This window comes from Lathyrus oleraceus, chromosome 2, assembly GCF_024323335.1.
Source record: "Lathyrus oleraceus cultivar Zhongwan6 chromosome 2, CAAS_Psat_ZW6_1.0, whole genome shotgun sequence".
Classification (NCBI taxonomy): domain Eukaryota; kingdom Viridiplantae; phylum Streptophyta; class Magnoliopsida; order Fabales; family Fabaceae; genus Lathyrus; species Lathyrus oleraceus.
This window is the reverse complement of record NC_066580.1, coordinates 404766021-404780113: the sequence shown is the minus strand read 5'-3', so window position 1 is coordinate 404780113 and position 14093 is coordinate 404766021. Positions and strand designations below refer to the sequence as shown.

Genomic DNA, 14093 nt, shown 5'->3' with positions numbered 1-14093 from the left:
GGGCACAAGTACTCCAACTGCAAAACGAGAATGCAAGGTATAGAGAGGAAAGGTGCGCTCCCGAGGCAAAAGATACTAGTGACCGAGCTAGTATCAATTGTCAACCGAAATTTCCCGAGGTAATTATATATGTTATTATGAAATTAAAATAGCACTTTTTTACTTGACACATATACACGTTAACAATAACATTTATTATTGGTTTAGGGCATTTCACCTTGTCAGCTGTATCTATCGTCACCAACTTATCGCATAGTTGGCAAGGGAAAAGTGCACAATACTTCGGGTGAATTACTTCACCATAATCCCCTCCCGGTGGGATATATGAAAGTTTCGGTTGACCTTGTATTAGATACGAACGCCCTTCTACCATTACCTGACGTTGTTTCAGAGACAACGTTGATGCGAGATGCAGTCGGATCCTTTGTTGGTTGGCCGTCAGATCTAATTTTCCCTGATGCCGAGGTATATATGTTCTAAATGATTATGAATATTTAGTATTCACATTTCAATTCAGCTACAATTATGATATTTAATCAATCCTTATTACATGGTAATGTTAGACTCCTACAAGACCCACACATAAAGTTGGTAAAGGGATTTCAAGACGCATCGAGTCGGTTGCATCTCAAAAAGAGGTACAAATATATATACCCATTGAATTATATACGCAACGATTTTGTTGCATCACAAAAAGTCATGATTTATTTTATATGAATTTTTAGGTTCCCGGTCGAAAGTTGAAAAGCGCTGCTAAGGATATTCCAACGACGTCCGGGACAAAATCTCAAATTATGATGCGTCTTGAGAAAATGGTGGATGAGTCCGATATTATGCACGGGGCCATTCGTAGTATAGATTTTGATGAAGGTGTTTTCGGAGCTGCTCATTTCGAAATAATTGCAAAGGAGGACATGCAACAACTTTTTGAACACGACGAATTGGGCATCGCTGTCATTCATACATACATATGATACTCCGATCAATCTATAATTTACTTAGTTGAACAATTTATTTACACATTTCAATGAGTAGTCTAATGTTTATTATGTTTCTATTTAAGGTATATGTATGTAACATTGATGCGGGGAACTGAATTGTGTAACCGTTTCAATTTTATTGCTGCTTCCCGTATCAACGCAACGTTAATAACGAAAAATCCAACATCCGTAAAGAATGATCTAGTCGATAGATTCATGGCGGTCGGCGATAATACTACACCCAGTTTGTATTTTTTACCGTTTAATTCTGGCAACGGGTTAGATTTTCTTAATTTCTAATAATTTCATTCTAATCTATGTATATCTTTTACGTAGAAAATTTTCATTCATCTAAATTTTTGTTTTATTTTACAGTGGTCACTGGGTGTTGGTTGCTATGGATCTTTCGAGACTAATAGTGTATTATCTCGATTCGTTATCGGGTGATTGGAGTAAATATCCGAGTATGAAGAAGACGGTTGACGCGTAAGTGAAATTCCCCTAAATATTCGTGTGTATTTGTATATTTAATTATGTCTGTCAGATTGATCTCAATATACGTTTTTATTTTGTTAGGGCAATAATAAAATTTAGATCGAAAAAGAATTATCGTAATAGGAAGGACATTACCTGGGTCAGAGTTCAGGTATATATTAAGTATCTTATTTTTGCTTATAATAGTGTTTGTTTTTTTGCTTATAATAGTGTTTGTAAGAAATTAACTATATATATATTGTTTGTTTTTCTGTGTAGTGTCCTCAGCAAAATAATTCGGTCGATTGCGGATTTTTTGTATTGAGATTTATGAGAGATATCATTGCGTTGAATCGTATAGACATCCCAAAAATGGTATGGAATAATAACTTAGGGTTTATTTTAATATTATCGGATATTTCATCTAATTTGTTACTAAATCATGAATATGTTTTATTCTCTTAATTGTAGTACTTTGAGAAATACAAATCTTACTCAAGAGCTCATTTGGATGAAATGAAGGATGAATTGTGTCAATTCATTGTTGATCAAAGAATCATATAGCTAGGTTGTATATTGTTGTACATATATGTATGGAATGTTGTTGTTGTATGCTGTTGTTGTATATATGTTGTATATTGTTGTTGTACTTTTACTAAATCATGAATATGTTGTTGTATATTGTTGATCAAAGAATCATATATTAATGTTGTATATATGGAGGATTAATGTTGTATATAAATGGATTCATGTTGTATATATCAATGGATTAATGGTGTATAACATTGGATTAAAGGATGAAATCAATATGAATTTTACACTTTTGCAGCATGCGAACAGGTTACCAATTAAATATCCACTGTTTTTCAAACAAATTTTTTTAAAATAACTAACACTTTAGAGGGCGCTTTGTCCAGAAAGCGCCCTCTAAACACTTTACATTGACAACTTTAGAGGGCACTTTTTCCTGAAAGCGCCCTCTAAACACTTTACATTGACAACTTTAGAGGACGCTTTTTCCTGAAAGCGCCCTCTAAACACTTTACATTGACAACTTTAGAGGGCGCTTTTTCCAGAAAGCGCCCTCTAAGGTGTCCCTTTATGGACCACTCCAGAGGGCGCTTTTTTCTGAAAGCGCACTATAATGTGGCCACTTTAGACAGCGCTTTCTCCAGGAAAACAAAGCGCTGTCTTTACCTATGCCAGCGCCACTTTAGAGGGCGCTTAAAAGCGTTGTTATAGGTCAAAATAAGCGCCCTCTTTTCCCTTATTTGGCGTAGTGTAATTATTCCTTCTGCCTTAGGGCACCCACCATTCATATATTTCACAAAAAATTATTATACTTTCATTCACTCCATGTGATATACTTGTCATCTTTTGAGACAAATACATTATCTCTTTGAGCTCTGTCTTGTGTCATCTTGTAAACCAAGAGTTGTTTGTTCTGTGAAACCAAATACTTAATTCTCTTTATTTTTGGTCGTACCGTATAGTGGCGAATGTTCAGACTACCCACATATAGGTTAATTCTAGTTTACTCTTGGGTTCAGTTTTCATCCCTTTTTGGAGTTCAAATTATACAACCCTTTGGTTCAAACCATAGTTGTTATCGCAACTTCTTTTCATCTCCCACCATTAGTTCTATGAACTACGGAGCTCTGAATTTCTTATTGCACTATAAGGATACGTAGGCATGAGGGCCCTAATCCTCACCGAGCACTTTATCTATTCTCTTATTTTTCCTTTATTCTTTTGCGAGTAATCTTCAGATATCACACTCATTCAAGCAAAGAAAGATCAAAATGGTTCCCATTGAGTACAACGGATGTTAGGGGTGTTAATACTTTCCCCTTGCATAACCAACTTCCTTACTCAGATTTCTCTTTCCCCGGGTTTTATCGATGTTTTCCCCTTCCTTCAAGAATAAATAAAGTTCGATGGTGACTCTGTTGTATGTTCGAGCGTGCGATGCATTCAGGTATATTTCCGCTAGCTTCACTGTGGAGCCAGCACATGAAACAAAAGCCACATGCTTTAATATTGCAGTATTCCTATCGACATGTAGTAAGGATGTGTCGACTTATAACTTAGAAATTTTTACTATGGGCAGACTTGTTTACGTACGTGTCGACCTATCATATGCATGTGTCGACCTAGCCATTAATTTTACATAAAACTTGATTTTTCATGCATGTTTAATGCATAAGACCTTTTCAAAGATGTTCCCAACGACTTGTATGCTTTCTAATACTAAGATGCACACATAGAATAAGAGGATATCATTCAATGTACATAAACGCTAAAGAAACCTAGTTTTGACATCATGCAAAACACTCATAACGGAATTTAACGGAAGATGCACCCACACTTCAAACTTCACTCTTCAGATGTTGTCTTTCTCTGGACTTCACTCTTTAGAGTCTGATCAAATTCGAGTCCTCTTCTTGGCTTCTGAAGCTTCAGAGTCTGGGTCACTAGAGGCTGACTTTCTTCAGAGTCTAGATCTCCATCAGAGGCAAAGTCCTCAAAAGTGATCTTCAGAGCCAGAGTCTGATCTTCAGATTCAAATTCCTTAAGAATTTCTTCATATGTTATTAATGATATAATATTGAATACTTGAACAGATGTTAGAATATCCAATTATAATTTAAATATTTTGTTATAATCAAAACCTAAGGGATATGGTATCAATCAATTTTGTTCCAACAATCTCCCTTTTTTTATGATGACAAACAATAGTATTTAAGAACAATGGTTGTTGATTTAATTAACATGTTGGCTTCAGGGAAAGAAAAGATACTAAAGAAAAATAATGTATGAGAAAAATAATTCTTAATAAAAATGAGTTAAATAAGTCTTTACTTCTATTTAGTCAAAGAAGCATTTAAAAGAAAATTGGCTAGTCTGATTGATAAAAACATCTTCAATTTTCAAGGTGGTCAAATATCGATTCTGACAACTAAGCGTAGATAACTAGGGATCAGAACTGGGGAGACGTGGCCAAAGACTGATACCGGCTTCTCTTTCCTATGTTTATTGGGGCACACAGATCAAAATTGGCTAAGCATTATCCCAGACAGTCTATAAAGTGCAGATTTGCATTATTACTAAGATCATAATCCTCTTCTTCCAAACTCCTCTCTTTTTAAGAAGTATGGGTAAGTCAAAGTAAGATAAGAATTTTAGGAGAGACTTTACTAAGAAGATTAGAAAGCTTATGAATAAGAAAAAGAGGGAAGAGAAAATTAGATCTGCTGAAGTTGCAAAAGCTCAGAAAGTCATGGAAGCTTAAAGTTCAAGCACATCAACTAGGGCTTCCAAGATAAGGAGAACTCCATAGACAACAATGAAGAATCCTAAAAAGGAGCAGGAGTATACTAAAGGATTTGAATACAACTCAGATGATGATCAGGACTATAAAGACTTCCCCATGACTTATGATGAAGGAGTTGACCAAGTTTATAGGTTGTAACTTTTCATCATGCATTTGTTGTCTTCAGAAATTGATTATGAATCTTGTACTCCTTTTATTTGAATAATAACGCAGATCTTTTTCATATAGCTTCTTATAATAATGCTTCTTATCCACTAACAACCTTTAATTTAATTTTTCACGCGTGTCTAGGAGGAATATGGTAGACGAAAGAGAGAATTTATATCTCAATATCGTGAGTTAGTTATTCTGACGGGCCCATATTCTATGATCTAGTTGTTGATGTTTATATTTGAATGGATACATTGACGAAAAGAATAAAAATGAAAAAATTTATAATAGTGGGTATGTTGTCTCCAATTATGAAAAATGTGACAAAACTTTATTTACGAGAATTGCAAACGGGGAAGGGTCATCATGTCCCCTGGTATTATCCCTTGAAATGGCAGAAACAGATAGATATTTAGCTCTAAATGAGGCAACATGTGAAGTAACGGCACATGAAACTGCACAAAAGGCCAAAAATAAAGAAATGAGAAAATATCAATTTGAATCGGAGGAAACCTTGAAAGATTCACAAAAATAAATGAGAGCTACATATAAACTAATGAAAAAATATATACTCTCACAAAAGAATCTAACTTATGATTCTATTATTATTATTATTATTATTATTATTATTATTATTATTATTATTAGTTATTAATTATTAATAATAATTTGATACAAATAATTCACCATGTCTCGTCTTCAACCTGATAATAATTTCCGAGCATCATAGACTATGTTTGGAAATTATAAAATGAAGGAAGTGAAATGGAGTGGAGCAAAGTAAGACGAAGTATAACGAATATTTTATTCTATTGTTTAAAAATTTTATAACGAAATAAGATAAGTTGATCATTCCATCCAAATTGAAGAAAAATAAATAGGGTGATAAGTGATGAAATGAAGGAAAATTCATATAACTCTATTCTATTCCAGTTCATTTCATCTCATTTCGCTCTACTCCATCATATTCCATCGATCCAAATAAAATCGTAATTTTCATTTTTTCTCTCTATAAACTCATTCAAAATTGCACTCTTTATTCACTCCTCATAGTTAATCTCATTAAGAATCTTCCTAAAGATATAGAGATCTATACATTCTGATCATTTAACATTCACTTCAGTACTGAAAATAGTGGATTCAGAAATCTTCATCTGAAGCTAAAATCACAGTAAACCCTTTAATGAAGAGCCAAAAGGGTATCTGACAATCTCCTAAATCTGTTAAATTTCTGTGGTTTTTGTTGTAAACTGTGTGATAGGGTTTTGAGGTAAATGATTGTTATTTGGTTTTCATCGGTTGTGCTTTTGATACATGTCATTTGGGGATGTAAAGATGGGTTCTGAGGAGGATGTTGAATTGAGTTTTGTGGAGAGAAAGGGTTCCCAGTTTGTGTTGGATGGGAAAGCTTTTTACATTATGTTATGATAGAAGGCCAGAGGAATATTCCTATCACTAATGCACATGTGGAAAAAGGACACTTGTCACATGATCCAAATTATCAGGAACCAAGACGTGGCACAAGAGAGAGAATTCCTAACAGAAAATACAGTACAGACTGTTAAATAGTGGCAGGATTGGGAATGATAGTGTGTGGAATTTAGTGGATGAAAACCTAGTCCTTTCTCTCTCTGAATTTAGCAGCTTTCCATGGTTGTTAGATTTTCTTGTATCTTCCTTTCCAATTGTTAATTCTAAAATTTCAGAAGATAAAAATTGTACTAGATACTTGTTTGAGAATATAGTACAATTTAGCACAAATTATTTTGTTTACCTTTTACTGTTATTTGAACCATAACAACCGGTGCTTTCATTCTCTTCCACCATGGCTGAAAACACTCGCATGAAGAGTATGGAGAATGCCATAGCAGAAATGCACAAAACTTTACAAAAATTTATGGAGGATTCAGATCGGCGTCACAATGAGTATATGCAGCAACGCCATTTGGATCATGCTCGCTTGGAAAGGATTGAGAATCAGTTGAGTTCTCTTCATACGACGTCATCCACTGGTGGAAAGAACTCCACGCCGACACCGGCGACACAACCATTTCAGGTGCGTAATATCAAGCTTGATTTTCCAAGATTCGATGGATCTGAGGTCTTAAACTGGATTTTTAAGGCGGAACAATTTTTTTATTATTATGCCACACCGGACAACCACCGCCTTACCATTGCCGCCGTGCATATGGAGAAGGATGTTGTTCCCTGGTTTCAAATGATTTCCCGAAATCAGCCGTTTCAGTCATGGAATATGTTTACGCGTGTCCTTGAGATGGAATTTGGGCCGTCACCGTATGAATCACCCAGACCGGCACTGTTCAAATTGGCCCAAACCACTACTGTAGCAGATTATTACTCTGCTTTCACGGTTTTAGCTAACAGGGCCCAAGGTCTAAGCCCGGATGCCACACTAGACTGTTTCATCAGTGGACTCAAAACGGAAATCAAACGAGACGTCATTGCTCAGACCCCCACTTCTCTATCACGTGCCTTTGCCCTTGCCAAACTCTTTGAAGACAAATACTTCATACCACCACCTAAACCACCACCGGCGACCACCCATAAACCTTATCACTATCCAACCCAAAACCCTAACCCTCGAAATGGCCCCCAACCACCACTTCTGCCGTCACCCACACCAAAAGCCACCACCAACCCACCAAAATCCAACCCAGTTCGCAACATCACACGCGCCGAAATGCAATTGCGCCGCGAAAAAGGTTTATGCTATTACTGTGACGACAAGTTCTCTATCACACATAAATGCCCCAATCGCCATTATTTGCTACTTCAGATTGATGATGATGACGACCCCCCTCAGCCATCCGAACCTTTTGATTCACCCACCCCACCTCCCAGCTCTGTTGACGAGTCTGAGCATCACTTATCCATGAACGCGTTAAATGGTTCTCACGGTGCTGGTACCTTACGATTTCAGGGCCACGTGCAGGGCATTAGTATCAGTGTGTTATTGGACAGTGGCAGCTCTGACAACTTTATTCAGCCCCGCATTGCTCATTGTCTCAAACTACCCATTCAATCCACTGAACAATTCAAAGTCATGGTGGGCAATGGCAATTCTCTGACTACTTTGGGATTCATAGCTGAGCTTCCTGTCAATATTCAAGGACATATCCTGCATATCCCAGTGTATCTCTTACCTATCACAGGAGCAGATTTGGTTCTAGGCGCCCCTTGGTTAAAGACCCTCGGTCCTCACATAGCGGACTATAATGCTTTGTCTATCAAATTTTATGTCAAAGACACTTTTGTGACTCTATTTGGTGAGAAACACAAAGGTCCAATCCCTGCTCAGTTCCACCACATCAAGAGACTTCACAATACGAAGGCAATTGAAGCTTCATTTACTCTGCAGTTCCAAGAAATACATCCTGCCACCGGTTTTGATCCAACAGGGTTACACCCTGACTTGACTGCTATTCTGCATAGTTTCCATGATGTTTTTGCTGAGCCTCAAGGTCTACCACCTGCCCGATTTCATGATCATGCTATTCCATTGGTTCAAGGCAGCAATCCGGTCAAGGTAAGGCCCTATAGATACCCTCATAGTCAAAAGTCTCAAATTGAATCCATGGTTTTGGAGATGTTGATCCAAGGCATCATCCAACCTAGCAATAGCCCTTTTTCCTCTCCTGTCCTCTTAGTTAAAAAGAAGGATGGATCTTGGAGATTTTGTACGGATTATAGGGCTTTAAACACTATTACTGTGAAAGATAGTTTTCCTATCCCTACAGTAGATGAGCTATTAGATGAATTATATGGGGCACAATACTTTTCCAATGAATTATTTTGTTTACCTTTTACTGTTATTTGAACCATAACACATTAATGGGTGGAACTCTTATTGGTTTATGGTTAAATCGGTGCATCATTATACAAGACCTATGGTACGTGAAATGCTCAAAGCTGGGGGCTAAAATGGGTTTAACTTTCTATCATGTTGGCTAGTTTGATTTTTCCTGAAGTTGTGTTTTTAACTACGACAATGTAGAGCTGAATTTTGGGGCCTTTGCATTTCTTATTGAAGTAGGTTTGTGATTGACATGCTTTAGTAGTTTAAGAATATAGAAACAACTATAGCTCAGAAGTAACTCAAGTGCAACTGATAGTAAGTAATGTATTAACTATCAAGAAAAGAATGAACAGGGAAAGGGATTTATTGTAGGCATATCAATTCCTTTTATAGAACTCACACATTCACTGCTCAGACTGCAGTACAGACAAAGCGCTCGACATTATCAAGAGCTGCTTAGCAACAGATGTCTTAAATGTTGTATTTATTTAAGAATCTTTACATAGAAACTTCTTGCCCTAAGATACAATCAAGGTTCAATCTTGATAGTATCTTTAATGTCAATTTAATTGGTATTATATTCACTAGAAATTCAAACACTAAATTCCATTAAAGGAAGGATACCAACTGGACCGGTCTTGAGTAAGGGCAAGACGATCTTAATCCAGGATTTCCAAATTAAGGGATCTCATTTTGTTTAAAAAAAGAAAAACATATACTAAATATTATATTAAATAAATTATAAAATGGAAATTAAACATAAATTTATCATTCATCAAATGGTAGATAAGTGATAGATGGATGATTTCTGAATGAACTAGTAAAGGGATTTAAACATATTAGTAAATTTCATTTATGATAAAATTGATTCTTATACTATTTATACTATTTATTTATATTTATGAAAATGTTTTCGCAATATTCAAGTTAAAGGAGAAAATACTTACGCATAATGTCAACGATACTGTGCAATAATATCTATTTATTTGACAAATACATATTCTTTTTTTTTTAAATTATAATTTTTATTAGGGGTTCATTTTTATTATTTGTTATGGGCCTCTAAAAAGTCAATACCAATCCCTATGTACCAATATGCAAACAAGTAAAAATCTTTCTGTGATAAACTATAGTATTAAAAATTTAACCATTATTTGAAGTTGGGAATATGCCTTAAATCTTTCTATGTACATCCTTGTCCACAGTTACTTTTTCTCATCACCAATGTTAGTGTTGTGACTATACAATTTGGCGAAGGTGTTGTTGATAACTTTTTAGCAAAAAGACCACAGATAAAGGTATTTTCACTATAAAAAATTAAGTACACAGCCAAATGCCTAAATCCAAAGACTATTTATTGTGAAATTCCGGCTGCCACAGGGTAGCCGCCAACAGAAGCATGGTTTGATTTCTTGCGAGCACTGTTGTTTCCTTTGTCAGACGGCAACGAGGTGTTTTTTCTCTTGTTCTTTGGAGAAGTTTTGTTATGACAAGCATTAACTAGGTCCAAAAATGCACCTCTCCTTAAACCAGGCATCTTCTTAAGATAAGTGATGGCAGCTTTTTTTCCAGGACTATCGGATGATTTATTTGACTTATTTGATGATGATCTTTTACTGCTACTGCTCCCATGATTCTCTGTCTTTACATGTTCGCGTGAGATCTGGAAATTCTTACCTGACAAATGTAACTCAAGGTTATCAAACAAAGTAAATATTAAGTTACAAGCGAAAAGACTATCAGAAAAAGTGTATCCAATCACCTGGAGTCTGAGAAGGGGGTGTGTCGGGAGGAGTAATAGAATTGAAAATATCATTCTCTATGAAATCCATAACATTATGATGAGATTTGTTTTTATCATGAGCACTGTTATTAGCATATGAACTCCCACCAGCCTTTGCAGTACCAGTCAAGCTGACACTATTCAAAGGTTGAACTTTGGAGTTGATATCTTCCAATCCTTTCACAGTAAGAGTTTTCTGATTTGAAGGCCCAGCAGGAAATTGTTCACCGCGAGGAGAAGCATCAATAACATCATCAATTTTAAGCAACTCATGACTTTGTCGACGAGAATAATCAAACTTCTTTTCAGATTTTTTTTTGGAGTCCTCAGCCTCATTCATCTCGACATTTTGATTTATAATTGGAAATGACTTATCCTGTCCATCACTGATGTCTAAAACAGACTTGGGAGATGTATTCATCCTACTCAAATCAAGTGATGGAATTGTAGATTCTAAAAACTCAGAAAACCAAGGAGTATTCTGTTGGGCGTAAAACAATATGTATGCTTCCTGAGACAGCACAGTGTTTTGTGATACCTTAGTAACCTGAATAATTTCCAAATGTTACATGTTAAATAAAAATATAAAAGAATGACAACTAGACAATACAATTATTAAATAAGCACAAAATGTATGCAAAGGAAACCAAACCATGAACAGAATATGAAACTTGCAACAAACAATAAGTGAATATTTAAAGCTATGGAAGACTGGGATCCTGGGGAAAAATCTTGAAGAAACAACATATAAATACTGAACCATGAAGAACACTGTAACCTTTATAATTAAACATATTTGTAAAAACAACTAAATCTCTTCTATGTGGAACAAGTTTAGCAGATGCTACCTTTGAATCATCCAACTTATGCCATGTGTCTGGAGCAGTGCGAACAAAGCAGAAATAATGCCCCGAGTTAGATGAAAATCCAATATGCACAACAACTGCATATAGATCATATTTCAATGGTACCTGTCAACATAAAAATGAGTCAAAACAAGGAATTCACAAGAGAAATGTAAGTGGGGAAATAAAATCAAAACCCACATTATTGATTTCATTCAAAATGGTGTAAGGCTGCAAGTCCAACTCCAATGGGAAATCAATATGCTTGTCGATCTTTTCAACAAAAACCCCATCTGTCTTGAACCTCTTTAAATGGAATGCAGCAATAGAAGGTGTCTGATTCAACACAAGCTGTTTCTCCATAGAAACTTCTTCATTGCAGCCCTCACATTTAAGCTTTTCATCAATGTTTTCCACCATAGTGAAAGATTCTAAAGCACTTGACAGAGAATCTACATTTTCTATTTCTAAACTCAAGTCAATCAATGGCTCCTTCGTGTCAGAAGAGTGGCCACAGGTACAACATCGGAGCTGAAACATAAATACAAGGAAAATATAACAATTAGCAAACATACCATTCTAAATCAAAGGGAGACAGACAATTATTTACTAATGTATTTCTCAATTATACCTTGCTAACTAGACTTCCTCCAAAAACTTTGTTTACAATATTCTCACCCTCAAAACTTGGATCATTCTTCTTCAAACTTAAAAAACATGAATCAAGCTTATCCAATGCACACTGCATAAATTCATGTGCATCCTCTTGTTGATGATTTGTAAACATAGAAGAAAAATCTGATACAGGTCATGGATCACAACCACAAAAAGTATAAATGAAACTAACCTCCTACAGTATTAACTAAAGGTTCTATTTCACAAATCAATAATATAACAATCACTTCATATTTTTACCAATTAATTAATTACATAATTATTAGTCCTTCCATTCAAGAGATTGGCCACTGCCCTACCGCAAGATATTCAAAACAAAACAAAAAATCAATGAATATGGTATTAAGGATACGTCTCAAATTATCCACAAGTATCACAGGTGAGATAACAGTTCCAGTAGACTGCAAGGAATGTTGCATCTGGCAGCGGAAAGCACAAAAAACACAGTACCCATTATGACCTGAAATTCCCAATCTAATGGTTAAAATCTTCAGGGAAAATAACATATCACATAAGTTTTAATCATGAAAATTAATCTTAATAACATCTAAACTCCCAGAATTTTAAAACCCAATTGCATAATGACATTCTTCTATAAAATGAATGATGCTATTAAATTCAGACAAGGGCAACCCACCATCAGAAGAATGGCTGCACGAAAGAAGACCGTCAACTAGGGGCACTGTATGCGTGAAGCATTGCGTAATTGAGTTGAGAAAGCAAGTGTTCCCAAGATTTGCAAGCCCAGCTCCCTGTTAAACAGATTGATCATCAACAAAAATTCAAAAACACATAACATATGCAGGTATGTCTGGTGTCGGACACGTCTAAGTGATCGGCACAAACACAGTTACATTCAATTATTCTAAAAGTGTTTGCCGTATCAGTGTTGTATATGTGTCGATGAGTAATAAGCCAAATCTAAATAAAAGAAAAACAACAAAAGTAACATGTACAATCATCCACGGTGCAGCTTTAGAATCAGAAGCATAAAGCTCATCCTTTGAGGGCTCATCACCATACAACCAACTATCATCGAGATGATCCTCTGGCAACCATTCGTCCAGCGGCACATCACAAGCCATCGCCGAATTCAGAGGTTGACAGCCAGGATCCAACGCCTCCGACCAAACAGATGCCGATTTGCGGTTGATTATTTCATAAGAGGCTGGATATTGAACGGGAGCTCCGTGAAGATCAGTCAACATAGGACTCAGTCCATCACCGTCAAGGGTTTCAGAAAGTGAACTTGCCATTGAAAGAGAATTTGAACAAGACATTGATTTTTGAATCAAACTTTCAAATTAGGGTTTCAAAACAACGGTAAAAATACCCTATAAATTTTATAAAAAATAATAATAAACGACTTGATTCAGAGAACGAGAAGCATAGAGCTTCGAAAACGCGAGATTCTCGAGCGAAAATATAGATTTAAAATTATGAGAAGAAAAGAAACGTGGCGAAATTGGTATCGAAAAAGGGTTTTGTGAAGAAGAAAAGGAAGAGGGAAGATGAAAAGGTTTAAAAGTGAAGAGAAAAAATTTGAAAGAAGAGGGAAAATCTAAAATATTTGGCACCAAAATAAAAACTCAAGAAAATGAAAACGACAACGCGCGCTCTTTCTCTTTCTCTCTCCAAATATCTCTCTCTCTCTCTGTAACCTCTCTAATGGACACTGTTTTTTGTTTTCTACTATTAAGTGTTTTCTTTGATACTAATGAATGTGTCTAAGAACGATTTATGTAAGGGCTTCATTTAATATTTTTTATTCATTATTTTATTAAAAAATGGGGAAATTAAGTGTATTTGAAATATTATTGGTGATTAGGCTTTTAGATTATAACTTTTTAAGGTAAATGACATTTGTAATTATCTTGGTGGAGAAGATTTTGAATAAATTATTATATTATTAATAAAAGGTAAAAAAATTATTTAGAGCCCGTTTGATTTGATTTTTAAAAACTGTATTTTAGTTTTTTAAAATTACAAAACTAAAAACTTGTTTGACAAGAGTTTTGTGTTGTTCAGTTTTTAA

The 14093-nt window shown here is 35.4% G+C and overlaps 2 protein-coding genes across 2 annotated transcripts; one reads left to right on the top strand and one right to left on the bottom strand.

Moving 5' to 3' along the window:
• The first annotated feature begins 6763 nt into the window (after positions 1 to 6763).
• LOC127123447 (uncharacterized) lies at positions 6764 to 8776 on the top strand. Its single transcript, XM_051053666.1, has one exon. The coding sequence runs from the start codon at positions 6764 to 6766 to the stop codon at positions 8774 to 8776; it is 2013 nt and encodes a 670-aa protein (XP_050909623.1).
• A 1085-nt stretch (positions 8777 to 9861) lies between these two features.
• LOC127119740 (ubiquitin carboxyl-terminal hydrolase 20) lies at positions 9862 to 13746 on the bottom strand. Its single transcript, XM_051050048.1, has 8 exons — positions 13015 to 13746; positions 12696 to 12810; positions 12411 to 12518; positions 12015 to 12181; positions 11585 to 11914; positions 11387 to 11509; positions 10518 to 11085; positions 9862 to 10432 (listed from the first exon to the last, which is right to left on the bottom strand). The coding sequence occupies exons 1-8, from the start codon at positions 13336 to 13338 to the stop codon at positions 10110 to 10112; spliced, it is 2058 nt and encodes a 685-aa protein (XP_050906005.1). The 5' UTR covers positions 13339 to 13746; the 3' UTR covers positions 9862 to 10109.
• Positions 13747 to 14093: the final 347 nt, after the last annotated feature.